General features: G+C 42.9%; 1 protein-coding gene across 1 annotated transcript; it reads right to left on the minus strand.

Moving 5' to 3' along the window:
- Positions 1 to 2,843: 2,843 nt before the first annotated feature.
- satb1a (SATB homeobox 1a) lies at positions 2,844 to 15,262 on the minus strand (the record flags this gene model as incomplete). Its single annotated transcript, XM_080515554.1, has 10 exons — positions 15,055 to 15,262; positions 14,580 to 14,756; positions 14,361 to 14,487; positions 13,112 to 13,235; positions 11,576 to 11,687; positions 8,694 to 9,229; positions 7,086 to 7,283; positions 6,221 to 6,376; positions 4,550 to 4,753; positions 2,844 to 3,707 (listed from the first exon to the last, which is right to left on the minus strand). The coding sequence occupies exons 1-10, from the start codon at positions 15,251 to 15,253 to the stop codon at positions 2,844 to 2,846; spliced, it is 2,697 nt and encodes an 898-aa protein (XP_080371680.1). The 5' UTR covers positions 15,254 to 15,262.
- Positions 15,263 to 17,127: the final 1,865 nt, after the last annotated feature.

Here is a 17,127-nt window from a genome sequence, read left to right on the forward strand (position 1 = left end):
ACCCTCTTGTCATATGCCAACTACACTTGGAAGGTTCATCCACATGTCAAGCTTCTTGTAAATTCATGTTTGTGCAAGAAATAGTCCGTTCTTTCACAAATACCATGAAACCACGATAGAATGACTGATGGTGCCGTCCTCACTGTTAAAACACAAGGTTGTGGCAAAGCACAGCACCAAAGGGGGATAAAACACATCCTGAATAAGCAAGAACACCACACAGGCTGTATAAAATCAGGGTTGATTAAAACAGTTTTATGTCGACGGAACTGCAGCAATTTGTGAGGTCAGATAAGTCAAGTTTATCTGCAGAGCGCACCTTCATCACAAACTGCTTCCAGCAGACAAAGGAGAAGACATCACACTCACACACACACACACACACACACACACACACACACACACACACACACACACACACACACACACACACACACACACACACACACACACACACACTCACACACACAAATCACTTAATCAGAGCAGCAAAATGGTCTGTGTGAGTGTGATAATATCTACAGGGGAAACATTAAATAACATCACTGATGGAAATGTGTGCACTGGTAGTGTGTGTTTGTGTGTGTGTGTGTGTCAGACAGGAGGAGGGGGGGGTTGGTTAACACAAAGCGGGAATAATGACCGTCATTGCTATTACCATCATCATCACAGGCATGGCATTTCAAGAGCGCCATTATCATCATTATTATAGCTAATATTACTGATGATGAGGCTTTCATGGCCTCTTGTTGGCCCTGACTAAGGTATTGTCATGGAAACAGATGACAGAAAGGAGCAGAGCTTTATTAAATTACTCTATGAAGCTATTCTGACCAAATAGGGCTTGATTGTTGCACTGTCTGAGTGGAGCACGGGAGCGGCAATGTGGAAAGTCCTGAGGTGAGGCATATGAGAGTCAGGGGCAGAGAGGAAGAAGCAGAAACGGATGAAAATAGCAGTTTATCGACTAAAAAGAGAGGAAGAAGAGAAAACACTGGCAGCACTGAGGGACATGTGATCGCAGAGAGTCACGGATCCACTGGCACAGAGTGTCCCGCTGATCAGCACAGAGGAATAGTGTGTAAGGGTAAGAAACAATGACATTAATTCATCAACATAGACACAATAATATAGAAAATAGAGAAAGTCTTCGGCGCTCAGTCTTTAACACGAGTGCAGACAGTGTGCGTCACAACCGTTTATAATAGATCTTTTCCAGCAGGCCCAAAATAATTCACTGATAAATTAACTTCATCACTTTTTTTTTTTTTTACATGTCTGCTTTTTTTTTTTTTTTCACCAAAAGAGTTTTCTAATATGAGGAATTTAACAAAAATCTGATTCAAGTTCTCTACATTGCTCACCCATTTAAAGAAAATATTATTAAATTTCAAAAATCTGGTTTTATGCTCCTTACGATAAAAGTAATCATGTTTTAGGAAGTAAGATTGCAGAAAAAAAGCCTCCAGCTGTCTTCGGCCACATGCTCACACAGAATTAGACGTTTGATCTCTTTAATTATGAAATATTGAATATTAGCACTCCATACAACCCACTCTTGGCCACACTGGTGTCGTGGTGGGCACCCTTGCCTCACAGCGAGTTTATATGATCCAGCTCAAGGCTTTTCGGTGTGGAGTTTGCATGTTCTCCCCTGTGCATACCTGGATTTTCTTTAAATACTGTGGCTTCCTCCCACAGTCCGAAAACATACATTCGAGGCTCACTGGTGACTCTGCATTTGCTTATAGTCAGATGGGATCGGCCCCAGCTACCTTAAGTTGGATAAAGTGGTGTCGAAGGTAAATGGTTTGATGGATGAACAACACACCAGGTTTAAAGCAGAGCTTCATTAGAAACCTTTAAGTATTTTATTATTATTATTATTAATATTATTATTATTATTATTATAGCTCCACTGTATTTTGAGATATTAACAAACCCATGCAGTAGCAATACTGTATGCAAAATACAGTATGTTCAGAAGCAAATTTGTACTTTAACCAACACATTAAACTTTGTTAGTGTGGACAAACTTTAAAGGTAGACACTGGCATTGAGACATTTTCAGTGGGAACATTTTAGATGTCTTTTAGCTTGGATGACTCATTAGTCCTTTCACCAACTACCACAAAATGCTTTGTATTATTAATATAATAAGTCATCATTATATCCTTATAATTACACTAAATGCTCAAATAAATCTACTGGAAAGTGTCATCATGTTCATGTTGTGTGATATGTAAATTCACTTCCTAATAAACATTAAATTTGAGCCAAATACAAGAATATTCTATATGAAGAGACAGACAAACATCAACCGTGAGATTCATGAGAGAGAGAATCAAACCACAAAGTACTGTTTAACATAGAAAAATGACAACATAATTGTGATGTAGATCATTTCTTTTTAAAAATCTGATTGGCAGTGCCACTTTCTACAAGGCAATTCTGGTGTGAACGTCTCTCAAAAATGTCCATCAATCAGCCAACAATTTATATTAACGGGTATTCTGAGCCCCATTGTATTGATTCCCATTATTCCAGTCAAAGGTTCAGAGACTGTGTACAAGATGTATATGTACACAAAGTCACAGTCGACTCTGCCTCGAGTGCATTTAGGACCCTTATATCACAGAACGGGTTTCTAAGTAAATATTCTGCAAGCTGTTGCTTAAACAAGTGACAGTTTATCTTTTCACAGTGTCAAATGGCACACATGTAACGACAGGTCAATTCTACCTTACAGATTTGTACTCAAACAACATTTAACTGTCGCTGAATTCGCGTGTAACGGAATAAACTATGTGTGGGTCGTTCCACATACACTCGATGCACGTGGGCTAGATATAGCTCTCCTGTTCCTCTTTCATAGGAAGAAAGGTTTGAGTACCAACATTTACTTCTTTCAAAACTGTTATCTCACTGGCTTCATTCGTCCCTGTTGGCTTCTCCTCTTTTTGCTCAGTTTCAGTTTTCACATCGCCCTCCTCGTTCGTTTCCGCCGTCATGTCTGCCTGTGAGAGCCTCGTGCAGCCAAGCTGGTTGCGGCAGTGTTCTGGGCTCTGGCCGTAGTCTTGGCTTTGTCCGTGGTGCTGGCTGCTGAAGAAGCTGCGGATGGTGTGTTTGGGCAGGCCCAGCTGAGCGGACAGCGTGTGGACTGCCTCCTCGTCCGGGTTGTGGCCTACGTCTTGGATGAAGCTCTGCAGGATCACCAGGGCCTCGCTGGACACGCTCAACCCCTCAGCTTGGCCCTTGTCTTGACTTAATGCCTGGTTATTATCTGCCTTTGAACAATCCCCACCCCTGCCGTAGTCCTCGATTTTCATAGCGGGCCACTTCACCGACAGCTTCTCCTTGACCTTACCCTTCTTGCCGTCTCCGTCAATGTCTCCGGCGCCTTCATTTCCCATATTTCCATCCCAAACCTGCTCACTGCTCTCGGTGCCGTTATCCCTCAGTCCCTCAGTGGAAACCCAGTCTGCTCGTCCACCTTCTACCCACTCCCTACATTCCTCTTTCTCACTGCTGCTACTGCTTCTGCCCTGCAAACGAACTCTCAAATGCCCCCAGTTGCCCCCGACGTCTGACTCGGCTGGTGATGCGGCGCAGGGTTGCCGTGGAGACAGGTGAGGTCCTTTCTCGGGCTGCAGGGGTTGGTGGGGTTGAAGATGCTGTTGCTGTGGCACCGGGGAGTTGCGCTGGTACTGATGAGAGAAATTATACATTAGTGAAAGAAAAAAAAAACATGCGTTTGAATTTTTCATTACCAACAGAAGCTTATTTTCATCATGTTAACATGCATGTCATTGTGTTGAATTTGAATGGTTCCCTATTTTGTAAGCCAGCCTTTACAGGACCATTTTAAATGACTTGTTTTCTTATTTGTTTACATGCTACCCTTTTTTACTATTCCTTAATTCTAGATGTATATACTGGCATCGGGGAATATACATCTGATAAGCAGTACGGTGGTTAGTAAACAATAGCATCCAAGGTTGTTGTTCACTGAGCAGATCAGGATTTGAGCTCGCTCATGTGTTCTTTCGTCGTTTCTTGTCAAGTAATGCAACGATTTGCCGGAGTATACTGTACACACAAACTATGGTATTCACATCTTCCCATATTAACTATGAGTTTGTACAATTCTCCCCCCAATAATCCATGCACAAGCAATGGAAGTGAAAGAAAGATAGCTAATCAGCTTCATGGATCATTGCTTAATGTCGCAATCATCTTTTTCTGACATTTTACTGTCATTACTGGGCTTCTCTTCCATTGAATGCCCCAGAGATTTATTGGCATTTAGTGTGAATTAATTTCTATTAAATTTCCCATCATGTTTAGATTACATTTCATACATCGCTTTATTTCCAATGTCTCCTTAAGGCTCTATATTTTTTGATGTGTCTATAGCTTTAAGTATAGAAAGAGAAAATCACTGTGCGCCACTCTTTTTTTTTTTTTTTTTTTTTTGTCTGAAACCCGCTCTGCAGAGTTCAGAACAGTGTCTGATAATCTTCTGTTTATCTTCCTCTTGTAGCCTCACCAGTGTATTGTCATTGCTGAGCAGCGTGAGCCTGTCCACGCAGTGCTGCTGTGAAGTCATGTTGCTGCTCTCCTGCTCATAGATGGCGTCTCGTTCGGTCTGCGACAGGCTGAGGAAGCGGCGGATCATGCACAGGTTCTCCCACAGGGTCCGGTTTTCTGGACTGGGGTCCTCCTTCCAGCGCAGCAGCTCACAGAGCCAGCCCTACAGCCGGTACGCACATACACGGCGCAAAGTTCTGAATTTTGAAGTTTAAACCCTTTTGTAAACACACATTTATGCCTGTGATGTCTTCATTAAAAAAAAGAAAAAAAGAAACGTCAGAGAAAGGAATAATACTTGCAAAAGTGAATCTGCCAAGTTTTTGGAGAACCTATGGATTGTGGGCCCATTTAGAGAACTTCCAAGCACAAACTGGTTGCTGTTCACTCTCGGCATATAAACGCAGACAATTATGATGAATTCCAATGTGTTTTACTGCCTAATCTGAAGATCATCGTCAGATTTTGTTATTAGTTTGTACTGTTTGTGCATCACAAGGGAGGAAACTTGTGAGAGGCAGATAGCGGGAAAGCCAAGCTACTTTCAGATTTATGAACTGGAGCATGATTGCGTTTGCAAGCAGGGTGATATACTCTCCCTCACACACACACACACACACACACACACACACACACACACACACACACACACACACACACACACACACACACACACACACACACACACACACACACACACACACACACACACACACACACGCACACACACCTGGCTGTAGCCCAACTCTAGCACACAATGCCGTCCAGATGCACAGTGCAGATAGAAGGGAAAGATCCAACATGGTTCTGCCTGCCAAACACCCGGGTAATACGGGGGGGGGTGGGGATGGGGGGGTGGAGAACGAGTGAGCGAGTGAAAGAGAGAGAGAAGGGATGGAAAGGCACGGGTAAAGAGTGCATGGAGGAAGTAAAGTAACAACAGAGGCCAGTGAAGAGATAGAAAAAGGACCTCAGGGGTGTTGGACCACCTGTCTGTACTGGCATGACCGTTGAATGACCTCTAAACATCTTGATAATGAGAAGAGAGAGAGAGAGAGAGACGTTGCAAGTGGAAACAAAAAAGAAAGAAAGAAGGTAAAAATTGGAGCAATGCTAAAGAGGGAGAGAAAATGAGACAGCTAAAATCCTCCCATTCCATGAAGGGAAATTATCCTCAAAACAAAAGGCAATAACAAGCTTATGGGGCCGCCATAAAAATGAGAACAATAAACACTCAAATCATGCTTGTGTGTATATTTGTATTGGTGCCATTGTGTGTCTATGTGCGCCTGTGCTCGTACAGTATGTCTGTGTGCACAAGTTCACAGTGTGCATGCGCGCCTGTGTGTATGGCAACTATTAAAGCGATAATTTAGGACACAATAGCAGTCTGATGCACTGATGATAGTTCTCTGCAGAGTACAGCTGCTGGTTGATTATCTGGGCTTTCTTCCACACACTAACCATCCCTGCTTCAAACGAGGAGGTGGAATTATCATGAATGCTAAATTTGAGCATCAGATGAAGCAATAGATATGACCGAGTTGCAGTATGCGCATGCGCGCGTGTGTGTGTGTGCGCGTGTGTGTGGACATGCTCCACAGATTCACTCTTCGACTAAAGCAAGTACCTGACTTTTGGAGGCTGCAACTTTTGCAAACAGAGCTTGAGACACCTTGGCTCTCTTCATTTCATGCTGAATCTCCTCATAGATGGAAGCACTGACATTGAGAACGCAGCTCTCAGTCTTGAAAACTCTGTCCGCTGTAACCGGGGACAGCCTTGCCTAAAAAGACACAATCAAGATGATTTTTTTTTTTTAAAGGGATGTTTGACTTCAGCGTAAACACGATTACCGAGGAATGGATGAATTTACAAACAACTGCAGGGACAACAAAAGTGTCCAGACTGTGAAGCCAGTGATGGATCATTTATATTTCACATGAAGACAGCCTGCATTTCAAAACCAATGAAATGGAAAATACCCATTCCCAGTTTTAATCTTGTGTCGATGGGCCAAATGGAAAATACCCATTCCCAGTTTTAATCTTGTGTCGATGGGCCATTTGCACATTTATCTTTTGATCTGTGCCAGATAATTATCAGAAATAATAATATTGGAATATTTTCACATCAAATCTTCTCCTTTTGTCTCCCTGTAAAGCGGTGTCAGATGTCTGATGACTCGATCAGCACTCCAGGGCGTTTCCCTAACTCTCCATTAAATAGAAATGCATATCCAACTTCACAGCTGTGATCTTTGCAGCCATAATACAACCAAATGTGAGTACAAGTTTGAACTATTGAGTATATAGTGCACATTTAGTGTGACTGCTTTCCAAAATAGGGTGAATCGAATCTAATCTAAACACTCCCTTTGTACATAAAAGTGTTTTTTTTTTATTGAAAACACAGATACCTGAAAACTGCTTTTATAGTTAATTATTATGAATTATTCCACACGTTAGAAACCTCAGTGTCTTCCTCTGACTGACCTGTGTGGATCTGGGTGGTGTGTTGTTGCAGCTCGGCGTGAACCCAGTCAGACTCCTCTCCTTCTCCTCCTGGTAGATACGCTCCCTCTCGACCTCGGGGAGCTGCAGGAAGCCGTGCATGGCCCGCAAGTTGACCAGCAGTGATTGAGACGCATGCTTCAGGTCCTCCTCCTTCCTCAGGATCTCTGAGAGCAAACCCTGGTTGCCGCACACAAACAAACGTGATCACAGGTAAATCTGATTAATCTGATTACAGTGTTAAACGAGATGAAATCAACCATATTTGTCCGACATTTGCAACATTCCAATGTTGCAACAGTCAGGTAGCAATAGATAGTAAGGTGAGAATGATTAATAACACAAAGTAGTAATCTAAAACTTACTCAAGGATAAAACACTATTCATAAGGAAAAGATCCATTAAGGTGCAAAATATTAAATAAAGGAAGGACAGAATATTTGGAAGGGGTCAGATTTCCCTGCAGCTGTTTGCAGTCCACCTGATTTTACATAGTTATTCAGATCCAATGTTGTGTTTTCCTGGACTTTCTGACTGAAGATCATACAACTCAAATGCAGTTTGTCTAAATTATTTTGACAAAAGTCCTCCATATCAAACCCTGGATCCGGTTCTGAAAGGCATCAAGAAAGAGCTAAGCTTGCCGATACAGCTAGCATTATTCTGCGTGTATCTCTCTCTAAACAGGAAAGCTTTCAAACACCACATGCAAATTGTCAGGCTTATTCCCTAAAAAGAAATCAGATTTTATGCTCGCAGAGAAATGGCATACAAGGAAACGGCGTTCTTATTCAAATCATGGACCATTGTTGGATCCACCCAGTAACAACGCCTTCCAAGTAGACGGAAGCTTTATGTGAGCCGTCAAATGACAAATGTTTCCCTCACTTCTAGATGACGTCTTGGCATGATGCCCAACTTGTATGGCGGAGCACCAGAGCACCTTAGCCTGAGCAGCGGGGGAAACATGGGGGTGGATAATAACTAACTCTGCTTATTGTGATGAAAATGATAATGATGGTAATAATAATAATAACAACGGGCTTAGCCTGTCCTTTGAGCCCCATTTCTGTGGGAGCAGTGGTGAATGTACGATGATGGACACAGATAAAGTTGCATTTTAGTGTCAGTAAGAGATGGTAGTATGGAGATATGAACATAAAATGAGGGGGAAAATCCATAGACAAAGAGAGATTAAAAAAAGAAATTGAAATGGGTTCGAGACTGAATCAATATAGGAGCCGCCAGAGTGAAAGGTGGCAAGATGGAAGGACAGTGAGGAACAGCAAGAGGTAGAGAGGGAGACAGGATTCCTCCAAGGGGTTGTGATTAGTTGGCCCAGCAGCTGCTTTAGTGCTGGCACAAGGTTTGTGGTGCAGAGAGCTGGCACAAACACACATACACATACATACACACATGTACAGGGGGAAGGGGGGCCACTGCGGCAAAGGCCACGCTAATGTGCCAACCACCAAATACACTTATCACGAAGCACGCACGCCACAATCACCATGACACCAGGAGACACACAGGATCACTTCAGGCAGTCTTAAACAAATGGATGCACCCTGGCCAGTCCTCCTGTCATACCTGGGTCCTGTTGAAGGCCACCCTTGCGAAGATGGCTTGGGAGATGCCCGCCCTCTTGAGCTCCTCCCTCACACAGTGGTAGATGTCGTTTGGCACGTCCGTTGGTCCCACAGAAGAGATGGCTGATGTTGGATTTTGCAGCCCGGCTGCAGGGCCCACCCCTGGGCCGCACTGCGCCTGCTGCGGGGCCTGGGAGTCGGGGGCTTTGGGGAAGACCTTGACGGGAGATCTGCCCGCAGGAGGGTGGTTGAGATACTGCTGCGGCGATGACGGGAGACCTTGCCCAGCGAGCATGCGGCTAACAGCATATTGCTGGTTGAGGAATTGTGCCATCACGAGCTGCTGGTTGACCATTTGGGAGCTGAGGGGGTTTGTAACCAGGCCCGGCGGGCGCAGGCCAAGGGGCGGGCGACTACATAAGTTGGCTACAGCTCCGTGCGGGAACATCAGGGTTGAGCTTTGATCAGCCGAGCTCGCTGTGACGGGCTGTTGGGTGACAGGAATATGTGTGGACTGGTTGGAAAAGTTGTCAATGTCTGAAAGAGAACGGAAGCAAAGACAAATGTCATGACGTCTCCACATGGAAACTGAAAACCTGGAGCTCTGAGGAAATTGTGGACCTCCACACAAAAGCGAGAGTGTAAATAATGCACAAAAAAGTAAGGGAATCTGCATTTGGTTGAGTTGCTTTAACTAATATTTCTTTGTCGAAAACGTCAAACCTTACACCTGAAACACCAAACCATCTCTGCAAGTTAAAACACTGTTCCTTTGCTGTTGCTCCTTTTCGGTGTCATGTGGTGGATTGGATTATTGAAATCTGAAGAAACATTGGCAATTTAACAGTTTCTTAATTTGACACACAGGAGCCTCGGGAGCATGTGGAGGAATCACTCAAACACAACAACCTCATGGTGATCACCAGCTGGCTCACTCGCTGCTCTGGGATGATTTCCCAATTCTTCAACTCTTCAAACTCATCCCACATATGCTTAATAGGCCAAGGTCAGAGCTGCTCTGCAGTCCTCTGGACTTGTGGTCTTTGATAGATTTTGGTCCCACACTGTGGACACGTGGGGTTTGTGGTAGGGTTTCATCTCAGTGTCCCTCTGTCATCGAGAGGCGGCAGTCAGACACATGATTGGCAGCACCGGGGGGCTTCCAGAAGCTCAATACAAGAGGCAGCAGCAAAGAAACAGCAATTTATTAATGGATGCAAACCGTATCTTACTTGTCGGCCGATGTCCCACAAATTCATGTTCCTTGCAAATGTGACACCATTTAAGAAGAAAGGATCAGGCTTTCAAGTTGTAAATGATTTATTGCATCACAGCAAAGAACTAATCTACCAAACACACTTTTTGTGTTAATATCAGTTTGTACGACAATAACTAAAACATTTTTTTTATGTTTTCACTTTTTTTTTGACAAAAAAACACAAACCACTAAATATATTTATTTCAGTTTAGTGTAACTGTACAAGTAACATATGCGAATTTTCCTGCATTAACTTGTCATAAAACTTTCTATTTGTGTCTTTAAAGAGCAGTGTTATGGAGGACTAAATGTGCCAAAATTGTATGTTCAAAAACATGTCCAATTTTTTTACCATTTAAATAATTATATCATGGTCAAAATGTGCCAAAACTAAATAAATACAGCATTAAATTATTAATTCAACGTGCCATTGATTCATTACAATTGGAATTAAATATATAAATATGTCATCAATTAATTAAAATAACAATTTTATGGAGAAAAAAACCGCCCACATTTAATTATTTCACTATTTAATTAATTGTTTAATGGTCCGGTGTTGCACTGCTTCATGAATTTATTTTATCTGTCAAAAAAAAACAACCATCAAAGTCAGTGGGCGGGGCTAAAGCCAATCGATTCAAACCCATTGCATTGGTCTGAAGAGTTTCAAAACATTACGGCTATGTTACCGGAGGATCTGCATGAACTTTAAAAGCCTTTTCCTGAGATGCCTTTGCCTGTGACGAAGATTCAAATGTCACCAAGTGAACCACTAGAATGGATTGTACGGTTTCGAAACATCGTCTTTTTTTCCCCCACCCGACGGATATAAAACTTTTATTTATGAATCTTAGCCGCAGGCTGTTGTTGTTGGAGCTCATCTCAGGGAAAGACTTTCAAAATTCATGCAGATCCTCCGGTAACGTAGCCGTCATGTTCTAAAACTCTTCAGACCAAAGCAATGGGTTTGACGAGATCAGCATGAGCCCCGCCCACTGACTGTGATGGCCGAGTTTGACAGGTCAAATAAATTCATGATGCAGTGCAACACTGGACCATGAAATTATTAATTTAATAGTGAAATAATTAGATATGGATTTACATAAAATAAATTGGTATTTTAATGAATTAATGCCACATTTATATATTTATTTCAAATTTTAATTAATTTTTGACACATTAATTAATTATTTAATGGCATATACATTAATCTATTTAATTTGAGCACATTTGGTCCTCCAGACAGTGTCCTTTAACTACAAACGTTCTGGTAATTTCGCAGGAACTCTACTGGAGTAAAGTCTGAAATCTTGTTGTTCATGTTGAATCACCCAGTTTCCACTGATCTTCAGCTGACAAGCTGTCTCCCTGATATTGTCCCGTTTGAAATTATTTCCCAACTGATGACATCATGCTGTTCGGGCCCTCTGGTAACAAAACACCAATTTATATTAGTTTGGTCGACTAAATCTTCATCCATTACATTTTGCGTGTGACAATAATGGAACAAAGATCAACTCTAGAACTATGAGCTGATTTATAGTCTGCTGCTTTGGAGATAGATGGATGGATAAACAGATAAATAGTACAGTTGATGTACACGTGTGATTGTAATCTCTTACCTTTGAAGCATTTGGACTTCTTGAAGTGTTTGTACCATCGACCAAACTCATGACACTTGGCAGCTGATACATTTGCATAGTAAGTGCTATTTACAATAGATGATATCATACTCTGAAACAGAGGAGAAAAGACAATAGAAATTCATTACATTTTCCAAGCTGCTGCTATGGGCGGCCTGGGTGTCTCAGCTGTTCACACATCTGATATTAATGAACTCAGATCTGTGTTATTAAAAAGACCCCCAGGTAAATAGGATAATAAAGACAGATGAGTGTGTGTGTGTGTGTGTGTGTGTGTGTGTGTGTGTGTGTGTGTGTGTGTGTGTGTGTGTGTGTGTGTAGTCAAACAAATCACAAGAGGTCAACTGAGACTAACACCCCCCCCCCCCCCCCCCGCTCTCTCTCTCTCACTCACACACACCACACACACACACAGGTTTCTTTTCCCTGAAGACCATCCTGTGCAATCTTTACATCTGATTACACCTTTCATCTCCTCATATTTATTTTAATCTGCTACTCACAAACAAGAGAGGGGGGTTAAGGGAGTGATAGGAAAGAGGGAGAGGTTGGGGAGGAAAGATGAGGGAGGAACGATTGGTTTGTATCAGATCTTACCACTTTAGAGACGGAAGGAATTTGAAGTGAAGAGATAGTGAAGAGCTTCTTTTTTTTATCAAACCGTAGATGTCCTATGTACCCTCCAGCTAAATAACAGATAGACTAAGTTGATAATTATGAATATTCATAAAGAGGCCTTCCCCAAACACTGCATGATTAATGTAAATTATTTCTGCAGTTGTGTCTATATTTGCTTAATTAAGCACACAAGAATTGAGGACGATCTTAAATCCAGATTTGGGTGTTATTGCTGAATCAGTCCGGAGTGCAGAAAGAACTAAACAGCCAAGAGTGAGAGTGATGGACAGATAATCTGAGTGAGGGTGAGACGGTTCCTGAAGCAGGCAGACAGGCTGCCAGTCGGCAGAATCAAGATAGGCAGCGGCCCAGGCAGTATGCCTTTTTAAGAGATAGCATCTCTCCTTATCTGTTCCTCTCTCCTGCGCTCTGCCCCCGCACCTTATCTACTTCTGCATCTGGACTTGCTGCCTCACTATTGGACCACACGCTTGCTTTGTATCACACGTCAAAAGTAGGCGCAAGCACACACACGCGCCCACACACACACACACACACACACACACACACACACACACACACACACACACACACACACACACACACACAAAGGACATGCAAGGGCAAAGACATAGCAAAAAATTCTAAACTCAAATCCAATTTGTCCTCTCTCTTTTTGGTGGCGTTCAATGCCGCTTTGTGTTAATTAGGTTTGTGTGTGTGTGTGTGTGTGTGTGTGTGTGTGTGTGTGTGTGTGTGTGTGTGTGTGTGTGTGTGTGTGTGTGTGTGTGTGTGTGTGTGTGTGTGTGTGTGTGTGTGTGTGTGTGTGTGTGTGTGTGTGTGTGTGTGTGTGTGTGTGTGTGTGTGTGTGTGTGTGTGTGTAAGAGTGTGAAATACCTGGGACAGTGGACACTCCTTGGCCAGGGAGCTCTGGTTCATGTCCTTGAGAAGTTCCTTCAGAGCGTTTCTCACTGTGGAGTGGCTCCACTGCTCGGCTGGTAGGTCTTCTAGTTTGGGACAGCTATACAATGAGGACATGTGCAAATTTGAACTGTAATCTTTCGATATATTGCAGTGTAAGGATTATCCCTGCTGTTCTGAAAGCTTTAATGACTTTGCATGATATTATCAAAGCTTCGTTTACAGCACCAGTAAATTGCTATCATAGGATCAATTATGCTTTATGTGCAGAATAAACTGAACTTTATGAAAGGAGATACAGCAAATGTACATTTTTCTCTGTTCTTATCAAAGTCAAGCCTGTAAGACAACGAGCTAAACTGTTAATATTAATAATCACACTCTGACATGGACCTCAGTAACATATAGACCCCCTGTATATACACTGAACCACATGAATACCATCATTTACAAACTGAACAAAACACACACATGACATGTCCCTCCTGCCATAATCTTAACCATCACCTACTTTAACAAGCCGCAAACTATAAATCCTTAAAAACAGAAGGACCATGGACAAGTGTAGTGTGCTTCCCGATGACAGGTTACACAGAGAGAGAAATAGAAGAACACAAGTTATGTTCCCTTTACCTTACGAGTACAATGCTTTGACATACAATCGTTCCCTGCAGACTCACTCTGAACTCAGCCGAAACAAGTACATGTCTAACCCTCATCCTGAAATGGTGCTTCTCCTAAAAACAAACAACCAATAACTGGGACCTCCATACGTATCCCATACCAGTGGGAAATCAGGTTTAGATGCTCACCAGTTTAGAAGAACAAGGCAACAAACAAACACTCACAAATCTAACCTGTGGGAGAAAGCAAAAGGCTGACAAAAAATTAAATCTCAGGTCTATCTCTCTTTAAAACAATAAATAGTTTTGACAGGAAAAAAGAAAACATTTCAAAATGTCAATAAATTGAGTAAACTGTGGTAGGATTTGATTTAACTGCTTAACTTTTGGGATGGTGGGTTTTTGTGTGCTGTTTCATGATCGCGCGTTTGTGACGAACGGGGACATTTGAACAGCTCCTGTGTTTCTATAAATCCCAACGCCCTCTTCTTCATTTCACGAGCGTGTACTCTGACAGATAACTTGGAGTCTTTAGATTTCACTCAGGCATGGTAATTATGGGGCTGTAAGGTACACTGATAGCAGTACGACGTTCTCTCTACCTGTGCAGCTGTATTTTAAGCGTGATGACATGGTGAACATCCTGCAGCATGTCAGCCACTGTTGCATCTGGTGCGTCCGTTACACAGGAAAGAGGCACTGGGTTCCACCTGCCCACCTGAATCAGGCCTGAAAAAGACAAAAATATATAAGTTAAGACGAGGGGGGGGGGGGGGGGGGGGTAAGATTTCCCTGTGAGTGATGATATACGTGAAGTGTACCTTTCGCTTGTGCAGCAGAGCTGTGCGAGTACCCCAGTGTCAGCAGGGCCATCTCTATTAGCTGGTTAAACAGCAGGTCTCTCTTTACCAAAACAAACTCAGCATGCTCTTCTCTCCTCTCTCCCTCTTGAGGGATTTCCTTGTGCTCCACAACACAGAACACTGGCAGCAGGCTCCCTGCAGACACAAATAATTCATAACACTGTGGGACCTGGGAATGGAGTCACAGGTGGTTCCCCATCCTAAAAAGCAATGATTATTTCATTATCATGTCACATGTGATGCCGCTGTTGCACTGAATGGAGCTTGCAGTTGTCATAACAATATAGTCTTATCTGTGCTGTGTGATATATCTCACTTATTGCGATGGTACATAGGAATCATAATCACTTGATCAGGTATTTGGAGTGCAGCTAAAATTATATTTTGGGGGGAAAAAAATCACATTTTCTATACTTTTATCAAACCCATGTACCTTTGCTGTGCCTCACTGCAGTGGGTTTCTGAGCCAGACAGGGGTTTTTCCCCACAGGGCTCCCCTGCCTGCTCCTCTCCTGATTCGAAGGTCCCATCTCAAGTTGTTCCAGGCGAGCCAGCTTAGCAGGAGGGGGCCGAGGGTCTACAGCAAGGTCACCGCCCTCGGCATTCATGATTCCATTACACAGCAGATCCATCTGGGGTCTCACACTAAACCAGACAGAGAAACCTAATTAAGCATTGAGAAAAAAAAAAAAAAAAAAAAAAACTGCATAGGGTAATCCAACAGAAATGACTTCTATTATCTTGATTGAGCAAGCATCACTTCTCGTGTTTATCAAACAAACAACGATTTCTAATATTAATGGTGTCCAGCACTGATTTATAGTGATGTATTAGAAAGGTATGATGCGTGATGAAAGCAGAAAGGGAATGTTTTCAGGGTTTCGGGTTTATGCGAACCACTTTTAGCTGATAAAAACACTGATTTTCAGAACCAATGTCTTTTATGTAATGGAGCCAAATCAAAAAATAAAACATTAAATCTAAAGGGTGCCATTTATGGAGTCTATAGAGAAAGATACCAAAGCTTCCACGGTCAAAGTACTAGCACCGGCTGATAAATACCATTCATGTGTACATGATTTATGGGCCCCAGAAGTCATGAAATACCCTTATTTTTATACGGGCAAAGCTCATTTTGCATTCATGGTTGTTCACTAGACCTTTTAAAATTTTATGTTTTCTTCAATACATTAGCATTGTTTGGTTTTAAAATGTGTCTCTCAATAAAACATATATTTAAAATAAATTCCACTTATTCATTTTCTTTCTCATGATTATTCGAAGACAAGCGTTTACAGTCATGACATTAAGTACATGGTTTTTGAGGCACTGGGGGGAACGAGAGAAAACATGCAAACTGTGCATAGAAAGCCAATAAAGCCTGGGAGCAGAAAGATTCCCCTTCATAAATCGCACCATGCCTATGGATGTGACAAAGCAAAGAGATAATGATGCAGCTTGTAATGTGAAGATAAGTGACATCCTGCAATCCAACATTACTGCTTTATTTAGACTTTAAAATACATTACTTTTACGTATTTTGCTTGATCTACTGTTATAATAACATTGGTCAACTATGAGGGGAGGATCAATTGTATACCCTCCCTAAATATAAATAAAAAGGGGGGGTATGAGGGTGTATATGACCAGAAGGGGGCTTATCCCCCATCCCCCAGCTAAAGGCACCCTGCATGTTGGTATTTTGTTTCAATATTTTGTTTCCAAATAATAGGGCGGCAATTTAAAAGTAACTTCTGCGGTGGTACCACAAGACTACATGTGCTCATCAATTTACTAACCGAATACAAAGATACAACCAAATGCCTGGTGTGTGGCAAGAGAGTGTTTACTTCTCTGTTGGATGCACTGATCTTAAACAGAAAAGCTACGTGTGAAACCACAGATGCAATCAAATCAGAAGGAGATCCGTATCAGTATTGTGAATGACCTTCACGCAGATGCAGATATTTGGAAAAACCCTGTAAACCCAGCGAAAAGTCCGGTGCGCGTCACAGTGCTGCTCTCCATCATAAAGCTGCCATCCTCTCCGCGCGCGCCGCCGCGAGCCTCAGCCATTCACTTCATCCTCGGCGTTCGAAACGAGCGCTAATTGTCCCACGTCCGAATCCCGCTGAAGTTTGATCGAGGTGAAATCAACCTGTTCCAGTCGGCAGGGCGAGCGAGCGAGCCCGACCCCCCGGCTCCCTCATACATCAGCAGCCCGGCGCTGCAGACGGCGGCTGCATCCCCGCGGTTCTCCCATGGATCTCCGGGTACCCGATCCGCGGCTCCGGCTGCTGCACGCTCCGATGCGCCCGTTCGCTCACAGCAATCGCTCCTTTACCATCGAGGTGATCTCGCGTTTTAATGTCCGGGTAGTTTGATCGCCGTCCTCTCTTCTTCCCCGGCGGAGCTGCGTTTCTCCGTGCAACGGCGGAGAGAAAACATTAGGGGGGGTGGGGTGGGGGTGGGGGGGTTAAAAAATGGCCTGAGCACAAGTTGAGAG

Source organism: Blennius ocellaris, assembly GCF_963422515.1.
Source record: "Blennius ocellaris genome assembly, chromosome: 20".
Classification (NCBI taxonomy): Eukaryota; Metazoa; Chordata; class Actinopteri; order Blenniiformes; family Blenniidae; genus Blennius; species Blennius ocellaris.